Raw genomic sequence first — 21,943 nt, 5'->3', positions numbered from 1 at the left:
CTGTGAACATGCAGATAAACCACTAATGATTCAGTTACTAAAAGCTATTTTATTTGGTATGCACATTCTGGTTATATTGATGCATACTGTAAATATGCACATTATATAGCGCTCGATTTTATTATGCTCCGGTTTATGGAGTTCAAAGGACATTCTAAAATGCTTAACATGGCTTTATTGCTACTCAAAACAATGACCAGGAAGAAAACACATTGTATTACTTAAAAACGTCAGCTCATAATAAAATCACAAAGTGTTTAGTATTGTGTGAATATTTTTCCACAGAAAACCATTAAAAAGAAAAAACAACATCAGTGGCCAAAGCGTGTTTCGGTGATTTTTCCTCTGAAGAGAAACCAAGCCGCATCAAGCAATTTCCTTGTGAACTTCTAGGAATGACTGACATAATGTAAATACATTTCTTACCATGACAGGGGTTTTTTTTTTTTTTTTTCAGCAGTAGATCGTGTTTGTGACCAGTGGAGAGAGATTTGTTTCTCGTTGGGCATTATATACACAAAGGCCTATATCATATACAGTATATTTCACTTATTTCCCATAAGGTGCCACTTGTGAATGAAGGGGAAAATGCCAGAGGAAATGGGAAAGAAAAAAATATGCAGAAATATTGCCATTTTGTACAAAATAATACAAATAATAATAATATTAATTGTAGCTTTGGTGGCAAGGACAATGATGAAGACAAAGACGTGAAGATGAACCCAAGTGCAGCTTTTTCAACACACCGCCTGTTATAAATGTCCTGGAGGGAGGGAAGCTCACCTCCAATGATGTGTCTGGCAGTCTGCACCACCCTTTGCAGGGCTTTGCGGTTGTGGGTGGTGCTATTGCCGTACCAGGCGTTGATGCAGCCAGTCTGGATGCTCTCTACAGTACTGGTGTAGAACCGTGTGAGGATGTGTTGGTTCATTCCATACTTCCGTCTCAGGAAAAAGAGGTGCTGGTGAGCCTTCTTCACAACGGCCTCAGTGTGGATGGACCATGTGAGTTCCTCAGTAATGTGGACACCGAGGAACTTGTGTCTGCTGACTCTCTCCACCAGTGCTCCATTAATGGTGATGGGGCTGTGTTCTCTGTCTTTCCTCCTGAAGTCCACTACAAGCTCTGGTCTTACTGACGTTGAGGGAGAGGTTGTGCTCCTGACACCAGCGTGTCAGAGTGTGCACCTCCACTCTGTAGGCTGTTTCATCATTGTCAGTGATCAGACCTACCACTGTCGTATCGTCAGCAAACTTAATGATGGCATTGTGTTGCCACACAGTCATGTGTGTATAGGAAATACAGGAGTGGGCTGAGAACACAGCCCTGCAGGGCTCCAGTGTTGATGGTCAGTGATGAGGAGATGTTGCTGCCCATTCTAACCACCTGACGTCTGCCTGATTGCAAGTCCAGGATCCAGCTGCACAGCGAGCTGTTTAAGCCCAGAGCCCGGAGTTTCACATCAAGCTTGGAGCACACTATGGTGTTGAATGCTGAGCTGTAGTCTACAAACAGCATTCTCACATATGTGTTCCTTTTTTCCAGGTGGGAGAGAGCAGTATGTATTGTAGATGAAATGGCATCATCAGTGGAGCGGTTGTTGCGGTAGGCAAACTGCAATGGGTCCGGAGCGGTGGACAGCACAGAGCAGATGTAATCTCTGATTAGCCTCTCAAAGCATATGCTGATGATGGGAGTCAGAGCAACAGGACGCTAGTCATTTAAACAAGTGATTTTTGATTGCTTTTTTACAGGCACAATGGTGGACATTTTGAAGCATGTGGGAACTACAGACAGGGAGAGGGACAGGTTGAAAATGTCCGTAAAAACACCAGCCAATTGGTTCGCGCACGCTCTGATGATGCGGCCTGGAATGCCGTCTGGACCCGCGGCTTTTCAGATGTTCACCCGTCAGAAGGATTGTGTTACATCTGCAACAGAGACAGAGAGTGAACCATCCTCTGTAGCGTCGGCCGCGAGTGCTTTCTGACAAATTAAACGAGCCAGTGCCCATGCCTGCCATGTAAACGAGCCAGCACCCATGCCTGCCACGGTAAACAAGCCAGCGCCCATGCCTGCCATGGTAAACAAGCCAGCACACATGCCTGCCAGGTTAACAAGCCAGTTCCTATGCCTTCCAAGTTTAACAAGCCAGAGCCAATGCCTGTAGCCTTGACCACCTGAGCCAATGCCTGTATCCTCGACTGTCCTAGAGCCAACGCCTGTATCCTCGACCGCCCAGAGCCAACGACTGTAGCCTAGACTGTCCCAGAGCCAATGCCTGTAGCCTCGACCTTTCCTGCAACAACACTCCCAGCTGTCCAGAAGAGGAGAAGGAAAGGGACTCCTGCTCCCCAGTTGATGCTAGCAATTACCTCCCACGGCTCTACCCTCAACCCCAGAAACTCCACCTCCTACGGTTCAGCCTGCTCCACCTCGTTCTCCACCTCCTAAACCTCCTGATCATCCGCAGATTCCATCATCTCTCCCCAGGTTTCCAGGATGCGGGATGGACCATCAGCTGGCAGAACAGCCGGAAGTGCAGCATCTCCCCTCCAGAGATGGGGGAGTAGGCCAGTCCAGATGGCACCCTGGCCTGAATAGGGCAGGGGAGTAGTGTGATGAGAAAGAGGGCACCTGCCTTATACTGGGCAGTGCCGCCATACCTCTTGTGCTGCCAAAAGAGAGCCAACCCGCATCTCAGACCACATTCTGAGATGCTATTCTTCTCACCGTAATCGTACAAAAATGTGTTGTAGTGTTTCATGACCCTTTAAGGTTTTACCTTTGCATTATTCACTTTCCAAACCACTTCCAAAGTACTCTTGGCGATTTTCTAAACGGATAGAGTGAACATAGAGTGTATATGTTGCAGTTGATGTCCATTTTTAGGATGCATGTATGAATTTGTCTTTTTTTGCAGCCTCTTTACTTTACCCGTTGCTGTCAGTTAATAAACATGCTCCATCTTGAGGTCCTAAGGAATTTTTATGGCCATCTTAACTTATTGTTGAGGCCATAGTGTTTGTGCTAGCTTGTTTTTATTATGCGAGGGGGTTACCTCGCCCCATCTGCCCCCGGAATCTACGCACCTGGCATAGATTGTGTTGGTCCACCACAATCAAATAAAATTTAGCAAGTTTTCTTCAGTGTGACAGTTAGAGAGGAGCCCTGCCATAAACTGGGGCCTCTTGAATTCCATGTTGTCTGTTTTTCACTTGTCTTTTTTTTTTTTTTTTGCTTTAACAGGTATTGAAAGGTAAAGAAGACACAATGACAGGATTCTTGGAGCCAGTTAATTTTAGTGACAGTCTGTGAGTATATGTTAACAGTTAAACAGTTATTTCATATGAAACTCCTCAAATGTTTTTACAGTAGTTCATGATCGCATCCTCGCTCTTTGTTTCTGCAGCACATCTCTGAACCGTGTGTATGAGGAACATGTGTTATCGTCCGGTTCTCTTGATGAGAGAATTTTTCTGGGAGAAGCAGCAAGAGACATTGGTTCTCCAGGACCCTGTTTCTGTGAGGGGATAGAGAACCAGGAACGACCCGCCAACATACTTCAAAACTCTTTCACAGTACGTGTGTTCTTTAACATTCACTCATTTTAGTACAATTATTAAATGTTTTAATTAAGGAAATGTTTTATATATTCATAACTGAATTTGTATTTAATTACTTTATGAACATAAATCATGTCATCTTTATCAATAAACGTGTGTGTGTTTGTATGTTTGTTACACAGGCTTCTGCACTTAAAGTATCGACTCCTCTGACGGGAAGGAGGTACGTGCCGGACAGTAGCATCGGTACCCCTGTTTCCATGGCGATGCTGAGTGTGGGCCGTCTGCACACTTTTCTGTCTGGAATTAAACACAGACCCAGCATGACACTGAAAGACACATTTAGGTAATACATTTCAAACTATTTTCACATCTGTTTGTCATAATCTGCTACATACAACCTAATAGCTGTAGAGTACTTATATTCATAGACATTCTACTATAATCATTGGTCTGTAAAATCTAATTCCAGTGAACTTTGATTATAGTGATCTGTGATTATAGTGATTCCAGTAAAATGTGTGTAGGGTATGCAGATCAGGTTTGGGGAAATGTATAATTAACTTCAGTGATCGTAATCAATGATTAATCAGACGATTTGACCCGGATACCCATACACATTGTAAAAACGCCCCAAAAAGGGCTTATATAGTCCAGGAGTCTGCTTCAAATATATATAGATAATTAAACACCACAAATTATAATTAATTAGGAATATACATTATATGCAGACAGGCTATATTAATTTAATTAGACCCTCAATGGAATTGACCCGTGAGGCTACCATGAACCAGTCAGTTCGGTCCAGCGAACAGCTTTGCTAAATATTCCTGATCAATTCCCTTGAAGGTTTATTCTTAGTTATAAGCCTACTCATCAAAGCACGTTAACTTACTTTGATAATATCAGCTCGTAGCTTAAAATCGCACATTAAAGAGGCTTTGTTTTATGATCAACACACACAGACAATCAAGCATATAATTGGGTTTTAATACAAGGAACTAGAATATATCACTACACTTGACAAACAGACACTTAACATGTAACATAAAATAAACATAAAATAAACATAAAATAAACAGAGTAGAAGCAATAAGGAAAATAAAGAGATTTTTAAGGATAGCAACTTATTACAACAGTTAACCCTTAAGAGCCAGCAAATGGAATTACACACTTTAACGCGTTTGGATTTCAGATGAAATGATACTTGCAAAATGGGCCTATGTGTGGCTGAGCAAGGCTGCACGTATGTCGGGTCCTCGTGGCGTCCTTTGAGACGGAGGATTTCGGTTCGGTGTTTCCAGAGCGTGGAGTTGAAACTCACTTGTTGAGAGAGAGTTGAAGGGTTGTTCCGAGAAGTTGCAATGTTCAGCAGAAGAGAAGAGAAAAATGTAAGATGGCTTGAAGAGATCCGGGAGAAGTCCAAGGGAGGTCCAGAAGTGAAGTAAGAGGAGAGGAGTTGAAAAGGAAGAGAGAGGAAGAAGATAAGAGCTAAGAGGAAGAACTAAGCTGTAAGGAGATGAGGGAAGTAAGAGGAATAAGAGAGCTAAGAGATAAGAGGACTAAGAGTAAGAAGATGAGGGAAGTAAGAGCAGCAATTTTATACCCTTAGAAAACATGTCCCACCTCTCATTGGCTCGACCAATGAGAAGGGTTTGGGTTCCAGGCGGGAATTTGGTTTATTGCTCTTTTGTTCTCACATTTCTCATTGCATGTGCAAGAAAGAAAACTAGGAAATATACTTGTAATACTAATATGTTGTTGTTATCGACATATCATGTACACAGTCATTTCAATCTTCGAAATACCAAGTTATAGAGACCAAATATGCCACACATATGATTTCGGGTAACCATGGTATGCAAAGTCTGAAACATTAACCCATTAGAGTTTGCAAGAAACATAGACCAAACAACATTTAGGAAAATTATGAGATGGAACATACGATACATGTCAATACTTTTATCACATGGATTATATATATATATATATATATATGTATATATATATATATATATATATATATATATATATAGATTAAAAGGGTCATTTCTCCTTCTCAGTACGAATTTGGTGAGAATCAGCCCTGACTGAGCCTTCCTTTGGGGTCGTAAAATTCTCCTTCCTTTGGGCAGGAGAATGATTCCTTTGTCCCGTCAGGCTCATTTGCATGTTTATGACTGTGTTTATGACGGTAAGAGATTTTGGGCTGAATGACTCAAAAGATGGTAAACATAGCCGAAATACCATTCTAAGGTGACCTTATATTTATTTTCGGCTAGGACAAATCGTAAGGTTTAATTTGATACCAAGAAAGATGTACTTGGTTCACTTAGACGTGGATATACACTGTTAGGCTATTAAATATAAGATCACCTTATTAACTATAACAGGTTTTACTACACTACTAAACTAATTTCAACTAGTTTTGATCTATCATCAGACAAATAAACACACAGGGATTAAAACATATTTCATTAGACATACATTTCTAAGTTTAAAACTGAAAAACACACACACCCACATTTTTACGTTCAAGATCTCACATGGTAAAGCATGCGGTGTGAGGCGAGTCATATGGGAAAGGGGGGGGCTTAGCAGTCACGAGGATTTCCTGTCAATAGTTCCTTGTCTCTTTGTCAATACATTTATTGTGCTCGTGGAGACTAGTCGGCGCTATTGAAGTAATTAGGGGAGTTGGAACAGTAAGTTCTTGTTTTCATGGACCTGCTGAGTTAATGATTATCCTTCATTGATTCCTCCAGACGCTACATGTGATTCCATTGAACAGTTATTTTAGTGATTCCAGGAAAATGTAGTTCCAGTAATTTCAATGAACTGTTATTACAAAATGTGAATCCAATGATTCCAGTATACTGTTAATTTAGTGATTCCAGTTAAATGTGATTTAAATTACATGTTATTATAGTGATTTTAGTGAACTGTGATTATTGAGATTCCAGTTAATTGTGTTTCCAGTAAAATATGAATCCAATGTTTAAAGCAAACTGTGATTATAGTGATTCCAGTAAATTGTTATTCTAGCTTAGCGCCCTGCACGGGCCTCAAATCTAGGCCCGAGCCCGGCCCTGGCCCGAAACGCTCAGGCCCTAGCCCGACCCGTGTCCGACAGCTCATCAGAATTATCAGCCCGAGTCCGACCCGAGCCCGTATATTTATTTATTTATTTTTGTATTTTTTTTACACAGCGGCAGCCTGCCCTATTTGCAGCCATTAAAATAGGTCAGTTTTGTTAGTTATGTTTCTTTTCATTTCTTTATTAAGTTAAGACAAATGTTTGGAGCATTTTTTTTTTTTAAATGACGACCAAGCAACAGCCGCGCCGACAGCGAGTAAAACATGATTAATTTAGCCTCTCAAATCAACGCTAATACTTTACTTGGCCACAATAAAAACCATAGATATAAAACACTTCAAGCATATCACACAGACAGTTAGTTTAATAAATGTTTATTTATTAAACCACAGTTAGTAAAACACCTTTGAAGCAGGCTCAGGCTGCTCGCAACATCGCGCAAACGAAATGAGCATAGCCTACAACAATTTAAACAAATTAAATTAAATAAATTAAAAACAAACTCGCAGGTTATCTTACCTCAAAAATTCACCACAGAATATGGCCATTCTTTTTTCCAATAGTTTAACAGTTAAAAGAAAATAAAGTCCAATCAAACGAAAAGTTAGAACAGTCTCTTACAGAGCATCGTTGGCTCGTCATTTAAGGTTGTCACGATTTGAAAAACAGCCCAGAAGTTTGCCTTTCCTCTGGTGTTTTTTTACCGTTTTAAGTTGGTCATCTGCGATTTTTCTCTTAATATTCTCCATTATTTGCACATGAGGTGAATCGTGGGTCGCGCCACTGACGGGAAACCTTTTGTGTGCGACGTGCGTGCGTGCGTGCATGCGTTAGACTGTCATGTCAGTCATTTGTCAGTGTAATTATAAGATTATGAAAGTTATGAGGTTATGAAATGGCTTTTTATGTTTGTTTTTCTATCGTCGACGTCAACTACTTATACATTTTTTAATTAATGTCTAAAAATATAAAAAGAAGGATAACCCAAAAAAGGCCCGAGGCCCGGCCCGCATGTGAACTATGACGTGAAAATTGGCCCGAAGCCCGGCACTAGGGGCGTGAATAAGTCGGGGCCCGTCGGGCTCGGGCTGAAATGCAGGGCTCTATTCTAGCTTCATTTTATTATAATAATTCCAGTAAACTGTGATTTTAGTAAACTGTGATTCAAATGAATTATAGTGAATGCAGTGTCATTCCAGTAAAATGGGATAATAGTTAAATGTTATTAATGTAATACCAGAGAACTGTGATTCCACAAAAACATTATTGAAATTCACTGTGATAATAGTGAATCCAGTGAACTGTGATTACACTGATTCCAGTGAAATGCGATTCCAATGAACTGTGATTACAGTAAAATGTGATTCTAGTTAAATGTTATAATAGTGATTCCACTGAACTGTGATTACAGTAAAATGTGATTCTAGTTAAATGTTATAATAGTGATTCCACTGAACTGTGATTACAGTAAAATGTGATTTCAGTGAAATGCAGTGAACTGTTATTACAGTTCAATGTGAATCTAATGGTTCTACTAAACTGTGGTTACACTGATTCCAGTAGAATGTGATTTCATTGAACTGTGATTGCAGTAATATGTGAATCCAATCATTCTAGTAAACTGTGATTGTAGTGTTTCCAGTCAAATGTGATTCTAGTTAAACGTTTTAATAGTGATTCCACTGAGCTATGATTCCAGTAAAATGTGATTTAACTGAAATGTAATTACAATGAATGGTGATTATAGTGAATCCAGTGAACTGTAATTACAGTTAATTGTGAATCTACTGATTCCAATAAACTGTGATTATAATAATTCTTAATTATTTTAGAGACTGTGATTATAGTGATTGCAGTAATTTCAGAAACACTGCATTCACTATTGTAATCACACACAGATCTTGTGTGAGAGACCCAAGTGAGTCCATATCAGCCAGACTGAAGGATATGTCAGAGATCTTTCTTCAGAATTACGAGGGAACAGGCGAGGAGAACAAGAGTCTGGCCAGAGGTGTGCAACTTCATTCTTCATGTCATGTTTTGTTCATGACATTAGTTATTTGTGCTTTGACTTGTAGCTCATCACTGTTCTCACAATACTGATATCAAATATGTTTTGGCTTCCTGTCTCAGATGTTGCTATGAAGTATTTTTGCCTGGCTGAGGCTCTGTATTACAAATCACTGGAAGTCATCATCAACCAGGAGAAGAAACGTCTTGGAGAGGTGGACCTGACAGTATGTTTCACCTTCATTTAAAATGAATGTAATCTATAACCTGTTTAAACTGTATTTCACCCAAAAATTAAAACTCTGCCATCATTTACTCACCCTCATGTCATAAATCATATCGACTGAGTGTAATATTGTGGGTCTCAGGGTATTCTCGAGCAGGATGTGTTCCAGCGCTCGCTGATTGCCTGCTGTCTGGAGATCGTCATTTTCTCATACCGACCACCAGGAGAGTTTCCACGAGTCTTACAGATCTTTGACCTGCCTGCTTTTTATTTTTACAAGGTAAATAATGTAGAGATAGAAAAAAATATTACAAAGGCATTCATTAATTTATAAGCCTCAAACAGTCTCTCTGTCTCTCAGGTGATTGAGGTGCTTGTGCGGGCAGAGGAGGGTCTTTTCCGGGAGGTGGTTAAGCATCTGAATCATGTTGAGGAGCAGGTACTGGAGTGTTTGGCATGGAAAGAGAGCTCGCCGCTGTGGGACAGTATCCGAGATGCCAAGAACTCTGTTCCTGCCTGTTGGGAGGTCAGAACAATACAACTGCTTAAGTATCATAGACAATATCAGTGGCATTGCTAGTACTACTAAGTATTAAACTTCAGCATGTACAGTTCCTTGTCCCGCACCATTTGCGCTATGGACATGAATAATACCTCAAATCATGTGGCGTGTTGAGGAGAGGTGTGCTGTTATTGTTTCTAGTATTAGCAGTGTTATGGAAACCACTTAGAACACCCTAGCATCCACACAGCAACACCCTAGCAACCACTCAGAACATCTTACCAACCACCTTGCAAAGTCCTAGCATCCACCTAGCAATGCTCAGTCATCAACCCAGAACACCCAACCAACCGAATATAGCAGTGGCCCAGCAACCAACCAGAACACTCTAGCAACATTATAGCAATGCCCTTCTACCTCCCACAACATCCTATCAACCATATAGCAATAAGTTAAAAACCACTCTGAGCACCCTAGCTACCATATAGCAAAAGCCTAGCAACCAACCAGAACACCCTAACAACTCTTAATTACCTAAAACACCCTAGCAACCACATAGCAACATACTAAAAAGTACTCAGAACAACTTAGCAACCACATAACAACATCCTTGCATCCACCCATAGCACCCTATCAAACACATAGCAACACTGCGGCAGACAAGCCTCTCGTTCATCGGGAAAGGAGGAAGCAGGAACTGGATTAACAATCAAAAAGACTTTAATTCAACATAAAACACTGAACTGAAACATAATAAAAGCACACACACACAAAACACTGCTGTGTGCATCTCTTTCTCACTGATTGGGCAACTTAGCGCCAGGCATGAATTCTCTTGGATTCTCACCATCCTCCTCGTCACATGAAAAACCACTAAGAGCACCTTAGCAAAAACATTGTTATGACCCAGCCACAACCAAGAACACCCTTGCAAACTTGCAACTCCCTAGTAACCACCCAGAACACCCTAGCAACCTCAATGACCTTGCCACCACCCACAACACCCAAATTACCATATAGCAACATATTAAAACCACTCAGAGCACATTAGCAAGTGCAAAGCAATAGTTTTCCACTATTGGGCTTGTACGAGCCAGAGCTATGAACTGGCCAGTTATAAATAATAGCCAAATAGCCTTGGACCTTGAGCCACAAGACCAAAATTGATCTGCATTCCGACCATCGGGCCAATAGCCCCGCAGCATTGCCCTAAAACCCACCCTTAACATGCTACTCTGGTGCCAATGTCACACATCCCGCCCATTTCACAAGCAAGAGGGAAGCTCAAGCTGATGTATTATGTTATCTAGTTATCTAGAACATCGAGATTATATCATTTGTAAACAGCGATAAGCGAAAATGATACACGCGTTAATCAGAACGGACCACAAAATGCCGCCGCGATATGCAGAAAAGGACAACGAACACGCCCCCCGCTCAACAACTTTTGGGACAGTTGCCATGTAAAATCCCAGGCTGATTTCTCTTCCCAGTCCAGCCCTGACCACGGCAATATCCCCAGCTGGGCTTGTTTGGTCCAATGCTAATCGACTGGCCAAAGGACATTGGCCCTTGTCCAAAGCCCTGAGGAGGCATGATAAAGCCCTGGAAATCATTAGGAACGCAACTAACCCTGGCACACACTAGCACACCCTCATGTTACCAGATAGTGGAAACACAGCTAATGACCTGGCAACCACCCGCAAAACCCTAGCAACCATATAGCAACATTTTAGAAACCTTAGAGTTCCTTAGCAACTGCTTACCAACGCCCTGACAACCATACACAACCCCCTAGCATGTAAAGCATGATACTCTATATTCCAGTAAATAGTGATTTGTAGTGAAGAATGGCTTATGTGAAATTGTTTAAATATGTGTATGACAGGTAATGCCACCTCAACACATTGAAGACAGTTCCGGAAACAGTACACACACTCCCAAAAAGAGTGAGTTGAGCAGTAACATCACAGGAGCAGGGAAAGGTAAGGAGCACACTCCAAAAACATAACAGTGGCTGTAACATTATTTATGGGTGGTACAGATGGGACATGTCTCTACCACTTTTTGACTTCACTTTACATTTATGCATTTGGAAGACGCTTTTATCCAAAGCGACTTACAGTGCACTTATTACAGGGACAATCCCCTCGGAGCAGCCTGGATTTAAGTGCCTTCCTCAAGGACACAATGGTGGTGGCTGTGGGGATCGAATCAGCGTCCTTCTAATTAACAGTTATGTGCTTTAGACCACTATACTTTCTGGCACAAGCCTTGCTCAAGGACACAATGGTGGTGGCTGTGGGGATCGAACCAGCGACCTTCTGATTAACAGTTATGTGCTTTAGCCCACTACGCCACCACCACTCCAGATGAACGCTCTATTCGCTCTGCTGTTGCACAATTCACGCTCCTTTCCCATAACACAAAGAAAAATGCAAACAGATGTGTTCCCGCTAATAATATACATCTACCTACATACAGATGGAATCTTTGTTTATTATATTAAATAAGTTAACCCCTCCCCCAACTGTCCCCACCACTCTTTCAAATAAAGTGATGCCCCTGGGCTGTAGCGTAGACCAATGGTAAACGATCTCTGTAGACATGCATATACCCAAATTAACTCAAAAGTTGTAATTCTTATCTGTTGTTTCCTCCTCCAGGAGTTTCTCCATCACCCACCTCTCTCCATGATCGCTACAGCTCGCCCCCTTCTGGCACGGCTCGCCGCCGCCTCTTTGTTGATGGAGAGATGCCCAGTGACCCTGCCCAACATGTCAAGGTGGCCCAACCGTCTCTGGTCAGCACCATTGCAGCTGGACAAACTGTGGTCACTATGGCAACAGCAACAGTCACTGCAAACAATGGCCATACAGTTACCATACCTGTTCAAGGTGCAAAACTATTCACAAAATGAGTGATTCACACAAACAATGTCCAAATAAAAATCTAAGTTGAGTCACACTTGTTCTTCTAGACATAAAATAAAACCCGGCCTTTTTGGATTGCCCAATTCCCAATGCGCTCTAAGTCCTCGTGGCGGTGTAGTGACTCGCCTCGATCCGTGTGACGGAGGACGAATCTCAGTTGCCTCCTCATCTGAGACGTCAATTCGCACATCTTATCACGTGGCTTGTTGAGCACGTTACCGCGGAGACGTAGCACATGAGGAGGCATCACGCTATTCTCCGCTGCAACAACGCTCAACTCACCACACACCCCACCGAGAGCGAGAACCACATTATAGCGACCACGCGGAGGTTACCCCATGTGACTCTACCCTCCCTAGCAACCGGCCAATTTGGTTGCTGAGGAGACCTGGAGTCACTCGGCACGCCCTGGATTCAAATTTGCGACTCCAATGGTAGTAGTTAGCATCTTTACTTGCTGAGCTACCCAGGCCCCACTTTTTAAATAAGAAAGTTAACAGCAATATAATTTTTATTATTTTTCAATTATAAATGTTGATTATGATTTTGATTGTTTATGATTAAGTATTTAAACAAGTATGATTATTTACACTTCCGTTTACTCTATTTTCAGGAATAGCCAATGAGAGTGGAGGCATCACATTTATCCCAGTACAATTGAGCATGACGGGCCAAAGTGGGGCTGTTCTACCAACCCTAAATGCCCAGAGTCTGACGGGCACCCTGACCACCCAGCAGCTAACGGGTATGCCCATTGGCACCGCTCAAAACAACCCGATCCCTGCTAAACAAGACAAGAAGAGTCCTCAGCAGGGAACACCCACCCGGGCACAGAAGACCGGGTCACTCAGCCTGTTCTTCCGCAAGGTGTTTATTTCTATATCATTCTTATGATTTCAAAACTGGACATAATTCAATCCAAAATAACATTATTCATGTCAACTTCATCAGGTTTATCACTTAGCTAGTGTGCGGCTCAGAGATCTGTGTGCTAAACTGGACATCAGTGCAGATCTGCGCAGAAAGATCTGGACGTGTTTTGAGTATTCACTAGTGCACTGCACTGAACTCATGATGGACCGACATCTAGACCAGCTGCTTATGTGTGCCGTCTACGTCATGACCAAGGTATTTACATCCAAAAAAGTGTGTACGATCTCTGTTCAATTAATTAAAAAATCCTTTTCCAGTAATCCAAATGACTGGCAAGATCATGGAAAATTCATGGAAATATCATGGAAATGAAATAGTCAAAACGTGTGGGAACCCTGTTTCTGTAATAATAATGCAGCTCTACATCCAACAATGACGTTTATATTGTAAAAAAAAAACTTTTTCTATGGTGCAAAAGTATGTCTTTAACTGGTCAATAGTTAACTGTTATGTCCTCATTCATTTTGAAGGTAACTAAGGAGGACAAGTCTTTCCAGAACATCATGAAGTGCTACAGATCTCAACCACAGGCCAGCAGCACTGTGAGTGTGAATTTATTGAATTATCTGTTTACAGTGGGGTTCAAAAGTGTGAGTCCATATTGAAATTCTGATATTGAAAATCAATATTTAAATCTGGAATTAAACAGGAAGTTTTAGGTTCCCTTTACAAAAGGCTTCACTACGATGTTGCGCTGTTAAGCACTACGGGGAACAGCTTTAGCTGTGAGCCGAGCTGAATAATGTGTGGAACACGTCAATGAACATTGACCGGAATTTATAGCCTCGGCTGATGTAATCATTAGATGCACCTGAGGCCAGGCTATAAATGGATATGTCACCAGGTGTCGTCAGAAACTCTTTTTTCAGAGCGATTCTGTTTCTGTGTGTTTCACACACCGTCAAAACTTTCTTTCCTCTGTTAGGAGATAGATTCTGTTAGGCAGTGTGCAGTGAACGTTGTTCTATTTTTCTCTTCTGTTTAGAAAATATTATATATATATATATTTAAATATTTCTAAAAAAAAAAAAAAAAGAGAGAGAATGACTGAAAGCAAACGGTGCGTGTTCCCCTCTTCTCACTCTATAGCTGAAGACGACACACATCAGTTTTTGCTGTTTGTTTGGGGGTAAGAGCACGCTGCTCTCGCGTTGCAGCAGAGCGGGTGCGAGCACTGCGATTTGCTTTAACAGGCAGAGTGCGTCGTGCTCGCCTCGCTTGCTTCCGGGAGTCAGCACTCACGAAAAGATCGTTCGTGGGGCTCGTGCATGGATTTGGCTGAGGAGCAAGAGACGGGTTGATCCCTTTCTCTCACTTTCTCCCCAAACCCAGCTGGTCCTTCACATGATCTCGGCTGCTCCGACGCTTCTTCGGATCATGAGGTGGATCGCTATTCTCTTCCCGCCTCCGAGCTTTCCGTCCGCGATAAAAAATCTACGGAGGAATTGCTCGATGTTGTTACTCTTGCGGTTGCCAGATTGGACTGGCCAAGCGAAAAAGAGACCCCCAAACGCACCAATTAGGGGATAGATTTTATCTTCCAGTCTAAGAAAGGGAACGCCTCATGGGTCCCTTCCCTTTCTTTGATAACCTCCATGAAGAGCTTTTTCAGCTCATGGAGAACCCCTAAAAAAAACAAAAAAAAATAAATATATATATATATATATATATATATATATATATATATATATATATATATATATAGTTTCTTCCCGTGTTCACATACCCTCGACGCCATTTTATTCGACTATCGTGGGTGCTGAGGCACGGGGTATTCAGTGATGCCACCGGTCGAAGAGACGCTTATGGGCTATCTCTGCCGGGCTCGGCATCGTCACTTAAGAAGCCCTCTCTCCCTCAAAGCCTTGTAGGACAACCTCCACTTTAGTGGGAAGGGCTTATCAAGCAGCAGGTCAGGCTGGTGCTGCTCTGCACACTATGCTGTTTTTCAGGCGTACCAGGCTGACCTCCTGGATGACCTGAGTGTGGGTTCTGCGCTTGACGAGCAAGCCTCAGACCCACCTCGGTCCTGACTGAAGGGAGGCTCAAAAGCAAAGCGTGGCGAGTCGTGCTCCTCCTCCCAGGGATTGGGGACAGTCTCGCGCCCTCGCCAGCCCCTAAGCAAGACCTCAGGACTATAAATTCTAGTAAGAGAAAACCCTGACGGTCTTGTGCCTAGATTAGGGGTAGCTCCCTCGGGACGGGCGCGTGCTTCACTTCACCCCTCCCGGTACCCCCTCGAAGCCCCTCCATTCCCGCCACCTCTTGGTGTTTCGGGTTGCAGAGGCTTCAGTCAAAATTGGGTGTTTTCGCTGTTCCTGCATTTTATTCAGGACGCGAAACACCCGACAACCCCTCAACAGGAAGTGTTAAAATATAATACCCATCTCAGAGATCCTGGCAGCGTGGAAACTTCTGCCGGATATATTCTGTTCTGTGGGTCTTATAAGGGCGTCAGGATTTAAATCTCTCGCCGCTTTTCCGTGTTTCAACGGCGTGTTCTCACTACCATAAACCGGAATTCTTTTTTTTTGTAAAAAAAAAAAAAAAAGAAAAGAAAAAAACTAAATCTCCTAGTTAAAGGGGCCATGGTATGTGTTCCCCTTCCAGAGAGAGAGTTAGGTTATTACACTAAATACTTCCCGTTTCCCATGGAGGGTGAGGGGTGGCATCTGGCTTAGATCTTAAAGTTTGAACTACCCGTGGGTGTTCAAGTCCAAGATGATGCCTGTCAAGACGGTCGTGTCTCAAGCCCTACAACTCGTTTGGCTGGTCACCATCGATCTTATGATGCACTTCTATACTTCATTTAGAAGTTCTGCCACAACATGGAAAGTTCCTGAGGTTCACTTCTGGGGGCGAAGTCTTCCAGGGTCAGGTTCTTTCACTCAGCCTAGCCCTTTTTACCCGCACATTCACAATGCATGATGTAGCGCTGGCTCCTTGCGACTCCGGGCATCTGCATTCTGAATTACGTAGACGACTGGCTGATCCTAGCGCAGTTCCAGGAACTGGCAGTTCAGCACAGGGACATCGTCTTAGCTCATCTGTTTCTCTGGGGTTGAGGCTCAACGCCAAGAAAAGCGTCCTCTCTCCCACTCAGAACACTGTCTATCGGGGCATCATATGGAGTTCAATCACAATGTGGGCACAACTGTCTCCCGCTAGGATTGAGTCCATTCAGATCACCCTGAGCAAAGTCAGGCTAGGTCAAGGTTGCACTGTTATCAATATCAACGATTTCCAGGTCTCAGGGCGAACGCGTCCACGGTGATCCCTCTGGACCTTCTGCTCATGAGACCGTTTTTGTTGTGGCCAAAAGCCAGGGGATTTCTTCCAAGGGCCAAAACCCTGGGCTAAATAGGGTTACGTGCCTCAGGCTTCGCTCCTTTCTATGTGGTTCAGACCCCGGTTTTCTGCCTTGGGTCCCACTCTAGGTGCGTCTTGTTGTCGCGAGACTGCTAACGACAGACGCCTCCCTGACGGGCAGGGTAGCGGCCTTAAGTGGTCGCCCAGCTTAAGGGGATAGGAGGGTCGCCAGCTCGGTTGTCACAGTCACTGTCTCGGGTTGATGGCTGTATTTCTGGCCCTGAAATACCTCCTCCTGAGGCTGCCATGTCTTGGCGCGGTGGACAATGCAGCGGTAGCCTCTTACATAAATCTTCAAGGAGACCCACGTTCTTGTCAGCTGTATTTCTGACACGTCGGATTCTCCTTAGGGCCCAGGGTAAGCTCCTGTCACTCAGGTCAGTTATATCCCTGGATGCCCATATACGGGAGCAGATTTACGGTCCAGACAGGAAATACCAACGTGGGAGTTAAGAACTCCACCCTAAGGTAGTAGTTGCCCAGAGTTCGCCAGCAAGGGTTTTTGCCTCTTACTGATAGCACCGCGCTGGCTGAACAGGGCTTGGTTCTCGGAGCTAATCTCTTCTCTCGACGACTCGCCTTGGGCGATTCCGAAGAGGAAGGATCTTCTATCTCAGGCACAGGGCAATATTTCATCCCTGCCCCGAATTGTGGAATCTTTCATGTTTGGCCCCTAAGGGTACCAACTGAGGGACACAGGGCTTTCTCCTGAGGTTATCGAGACCTTTTTAAATGCCAGGCTTTTTCCACTTGGAACAAGTTTGGGTGAGATCTTAGGGCAGAAGAGGACCTCTTCGCCTCTATGGATAGCTCAATGTCTCCTCTACTTCTCCCTGAAATCACCCAGCCCCTTGGGTCTGGACGTTAAGGCACATACATGACCCGAATGCGTCTGTATGTATTTCTTTCCCGGTTTCTCTGCTCCCGGAGTCTTGGTGATGTTCACCAGCAAGGGTCTTGCCTCCTATTAATGGCGCCAGCTGGCGGACAGGATATGTTTCTCGGAGCTAATTCCTCTCCTCGACGGCTCGCCTTGGGCGATTCCGACAGGGAGGACCTTCTCGTCCTTGGTCCAAATTGTGAAACCTTTCATGTCTGGCCCCTAAGGGTACCAAATGAGGTTCACAGGGTTTTCTCTTGAGATTATCGAGACCATTTCAAGTGCTAGGGCTCCCTCCACTTGGAACTGATCTGGGTAGATTTTACAGGGCAGAAGAGGACCTCTTCGCCTCTGTTGATAGCGCAATGTCTCCTCTACTTCTCCCCGAGTCCCCCAGTCCCCCCCCTCCCCCTTGGGAGGGGCTGAACGTAGTAACGCAAATGTGCCTGCATGCGTTTCCTTCTACTAAAGTTCTTATTACAGAACCAGCTAACTGCCAGTTTGTTTCAGTTCTGGATTTTCTGTAGAAAGAACTGTCAGCGGGCACGTGCCTCGCCACTGCCAGGTTCTATGTTGCCACTGCGGTTTGCCATGGCTTGGTGGGCGGGGTGCCCTCAAAGAGGCATCCTCATTATTGCCCGGGCCTACGAGGCGCGCGGTCAAGCTTCGCCAGTAGGTTTCAGGGCGCACTCTACCAGAGGGCTCTCCTCCTCTAAAACCTTGGCTAGAGGTCTCCCTCTGCAGCAAGTTTGTGATGCGGCAGGTTGTCCTCTCCGCACACATTCATTGGACCTTTTTAGTTTGGATGTTCTGCACTCCGGGCTCTTATGTCCTTGAGTCGACATCTCAGCTCATACCTGAATAAGTTTGTGATGCGGCAGGCTAGTCCTATCCGCTCACATTCATCAGTTTTTATAATAAGTTTGTGGTGCAATAGGGTTCTCATCGCACACATTCATCGAACTTTATGGGTTAGATGCTTTGCTACTCCGGGCTCTTATGCCCTTGAGTCGACATCTCAGCTCATGCCTGAACAAGTTTGTGATGCGGCAGGCTTGTCCTCTCCGCTCACATTCATCAGTTTTTATGACAAGTTTGTGTTGCGATAGGGTTCTCTTTGCACACATTCATCGAACTTTATGGGCTAGATGCTTTGCTACTCCGGGCTCTTATGCCCTTGAGTCGGCATCTCAGCCCAGGCCTAAACAAGTGTGTGATGCGGCAGGTTGTCCTCTCCGCACACATTCATTGGACTTTTTTAGTTTGGATGTTCTGCACTCCAGGCTCTTATGCCCTTGAGTCGACATCTCAGCTCATACCTGAACAAGTTTGTGATGCGGCAGGCTGGTCCTCTCCGCTCACATTCATCAGTTTTTATGACAAGTTTGTGGTGCGATAGGGTTCTCTTCGCACACATTCATCGAACTTTATGGGTTAGATGCTTTGCTACTCCGGGCTCTTATGCCCTTGAGTCGACATCTCAGCTCATGCCTGAACAAGTTTGTGATGCGGCAGGCTGGTCCTCTCCACTCACATTCATCAGTTTTTATGACAAGTTTGTGGTGCGATAGGGTTCTCTTCGCACACATTCATCGAACTTTATGGGTTAGATGCTTTGCTACTCTGGGCTCTTATGCCCTTGATTCGACATCTCAGCTCATGCCTGAACAAGTTTGTGATGCGGCAGGCTGGTCCTCTCCGCTCACATTCATCAAAATTGAATGGTTTAGATGTTTATGCTACTCTGGGCTCTTATGCCCTTGAGTCGACATCTGAAGCTCATGTCTGAGACCTCTCGCTTTTTTGTGAGTACACTGCACAACCGTAGGGGTCCGGACAGCCCCAAGTGCGGCGGCGTGGGTATTGCGTTCCCCGTAGCGCTTAGCAGCGCAACATCGTAGTGAAGCCTTTTGTAAAGGGAACGTCTCGGGTTACATTTGTAACCCTTGTTCCCTGAAAAAGGCGGAACGAGATGTTGCGCTGCTTTGCCGCACTGGGACGTCCCAGGACTGCTCTTCAAAAAGAAGTATCTGACGACACCTGGTGACATATCCATTTATAGCCTGGCCTCAGGTGCATCTAATGATTACATCAGCCGAGGCTATAAATTCCGGTCAGTGTTCATTGACGTGTTCCACACATTATTCAGCTCGGCTCACAGCTAAAGCTGTTCCTCGTAGCGCTTAGCAGCGCAACATCTCGTTCCGCCTTTTTCAGGGAACAAGGGTTACAAATGTAACCCGAGACGATTTTTCTGGCAAAACATTTTTATTATGTAAAATGAAGAAATATTTAAGATTCTGCACTTTCCACGTCACTTGTCAAATAAGCAAATTTGAACTTTTCACTCAAGTTGTTGTGCTAATCTGTTTACAGTATTATCAGTAGAAAATAAAGTAATTAAACCCACAATCTTGATGTTGTTAGTGCAGTGGTCTACCACTTGACCCACAGGAACAGTACATAAACAAGTGATAATTATGATTTCAGGTGTACAGGAGTGTGTTGATCTCTGGGAGGGGATGTCACTTAGGAAGCAGTGAACACACACACAGACAGAGCTCAACCACTAACACAGCAGAAGAACAAGGTAACCCACAGCATAGAAATGTGTTGAAGACATTTTTGTCTTTTTATCATTTTACTCATCCAAACAACTGTTTAGAGTTCACTGAGATTCAGTTTATGTCCAGTAAATAGTGATTTCCTCTGTTTCTGCAGGGAGCGGTGAGAGCAGTCCCATGTCCATGCGCTCCAGCAGCACTCTGCCCATTCCTCAACCCAGCAGTGCCCCCTCCACCCCGACCCGGGCACCTGGGGCCACTCAAGAGCAGGAGGAGGAGAGAGGAGACCTCATCCATTTCTACAACCACATCTACATCAAACAGATCAAACAGTTCGCACTGCGTTACTCCAGCAACTCGCCGAAAAACAAGGTGACTTCACTGTACTTCTGAATTGCTGTTTGCACAGTTTAATGTCAATGTAATGAATGTCCCACCATCGCATAGGGCTTCCCAGCCTTATTGGATATATTGGATTCAAACCTAAAACCTGATAGAACTCTCATAGTGTTTGGGCCACCCGACCTGTATTGGACGCATATGCTGTGACAACTCTTCATCTGGCACTCTCAGCAGAGCACAACGCCCTTCTGATAGACCGTGGTAACTCTCCACATAGCTAGCAAAATAACGGCACATCCCTGAGAGATTTAAGAGACCATGTTGCAACATTTGACGAGGATCTCTCGAGTTGACCAAACATTGCACAGTTCTCATTTGTAGTAAGTCCATAGGGGTTATGATGCTGCAGCAACCATCAAACCTAAAACCTGCTAGAACTCTCACAACTGTAGGGCCACCCCGCTTGAACTCGTCAAGCACCGGAGGATAGATTGAGTGCGTTTGTTGGACAGATGTGGCGACATGGCCAACAAGTTGAGATTTATTCCAAGAAGGAAACTTGAGACTGGGCACCAACATGCTTTTCACTCAAATGACTTTAAGTCCCAAATGTTCCAGATGTAGGAGCAACTGATCTTTCAGCTTGTATGCTTGTTCCTTGGATTGTGCTTATAGCAGTCAATCATCGTAGTTAAATATACAAAAACTGCTCATCCTTAGCAGAGCAGGTGCGGCATCTACACATTTCATAAAGGGGTACAAGCTGAAGGGCAGGACTTTGAAGAGGAATGCCTTTCCTTGAAAGCCCATCAAAATATCCGTGATTCATGATTGATGAACGTAAATGATAGCAGCACACCAAATCGAGCTGCAAATCGCCACAAGTACACTGAACAGGCAAAGCTGCTTGAAATGGAAAAGAGGATAGATGCAAGGCTCAAGCCGCTGGCAAATTATCCTCAAACTCTCCATACTGTATATACCATTCTCACTCACCTCCCTTGCACAGTCCCTCGGGAGCCGCTGAAAGAAGATTGTAAACAGAAAGGGAAGTTAAATGCTTTCAATTTTTACATTGGCTAAAACATTTTTACATACCTTTCAGTAGCTTATTGTGCTTGTGAAATTCAGAAAAATCCAAACATTAAAGGAATAGTTCATCCAAAAAAGAAAATGATCTCATCATTTACTCACCCTTATGCCATCCGGATGTGTATGACTTTCTTCAGCAGAACACAAATTAAGATTTTTAGAAAAATTTCTCAGCACTTTTGGTTCATACAATACATGTGAATGGGTGCCAACCTTTTTAAGCTCCAAAAATCACATAAGTTAGCACGAAAGGAATCCATATGACTCTATTGGTTAAATACATATCTTCAGAAGCGATATGATAGGTGTGGGTGAGAAAGAAATCAATATTGTAAATTTTTACTATAAATTCTCTTATTAACCTCCACTTTAACATTCACAGTCTTCTTCTTGTGTTTTTGGTGATTCACATTCTTCATGCATTTCATG

General features: G+C 43.6%; 1 protein-coding gene across 1 annotated transcript in view; it reads left to right on the top strand.

The window, feature by feature from the left end:
* Nucleotides 1-21,943, top strand: part of LOC127638229 (retinoblastoma-like protein 2) — a 60,880-nt gene that overhangs the window by 35,099 nt on the left and 3,838 nt on the right. Inside the window, exons 7-20 of the mRNA XM_052119666.1 lie at nt 3,250-3,314; nt 3,413-3,581; nt 3,749-3,912; nt 8,562-8,674; nt 8,797-8,900; nt 9,042-9,179; nt 9,261-9,425; nt 11,290-11,386; nt 12,068-12,298; nt 12,948-13,201; nt 13,286-13,462; nt 13,738-13,809; nt 20,007-20,106; nt 20,238-20,452. Of these exons, the coding sequence (XP_051975626.1) occupies nt 3,250-3,314; nt 3,413-3,581; nt 3,749-3,912; nt 8,562-8,674; nt 8,797-8,900; nt 9,042-9,179; nt 9,261-9,425; nt 11,290-11,386; nt 12,068-12,298; nt 12,948-13,201; nt 13,286-13,462; nt 13,738-13,809; nt 20,007-20,106; nt 20,238-20,452 (2,064 nt within the window). The remainder of the gene's footprint in view (nt 1-3,249; nt 3,315-3,412; nt 3,582-3,748; nt 3,913-8,561; nt 8,675-8,796; nt 8,901-9,041; nt 9,180-9,260; nt 9,426-11,289; nt 11,387-12,067; nt 12,299-12,947; nt 13,202-13,285; nt 13,463-13,737; nt 13,810-20,006; nt 20,107-20,237; nt 20,453-21,943) is intronic.

Source organism: Xyrauchen texanus, chromosome 46 (genome assembly GCF_025860055.1).
Source record: "Xyrauchen texanus isolate HMW12.3.18 chromosome 46, RBS_HiC_50CHRs, whole genome shotgun sequence".
Taxonomy (NCBI): Eukaryota; Metazoa; Chordata; class Actinopteri; order Cypriniformes; family Catostomidae; genus Xyrauchen; species Xyrauchen texanus.
This window is presented reverse-complemented; position numbering and strand designations above follow the sequence as displayed.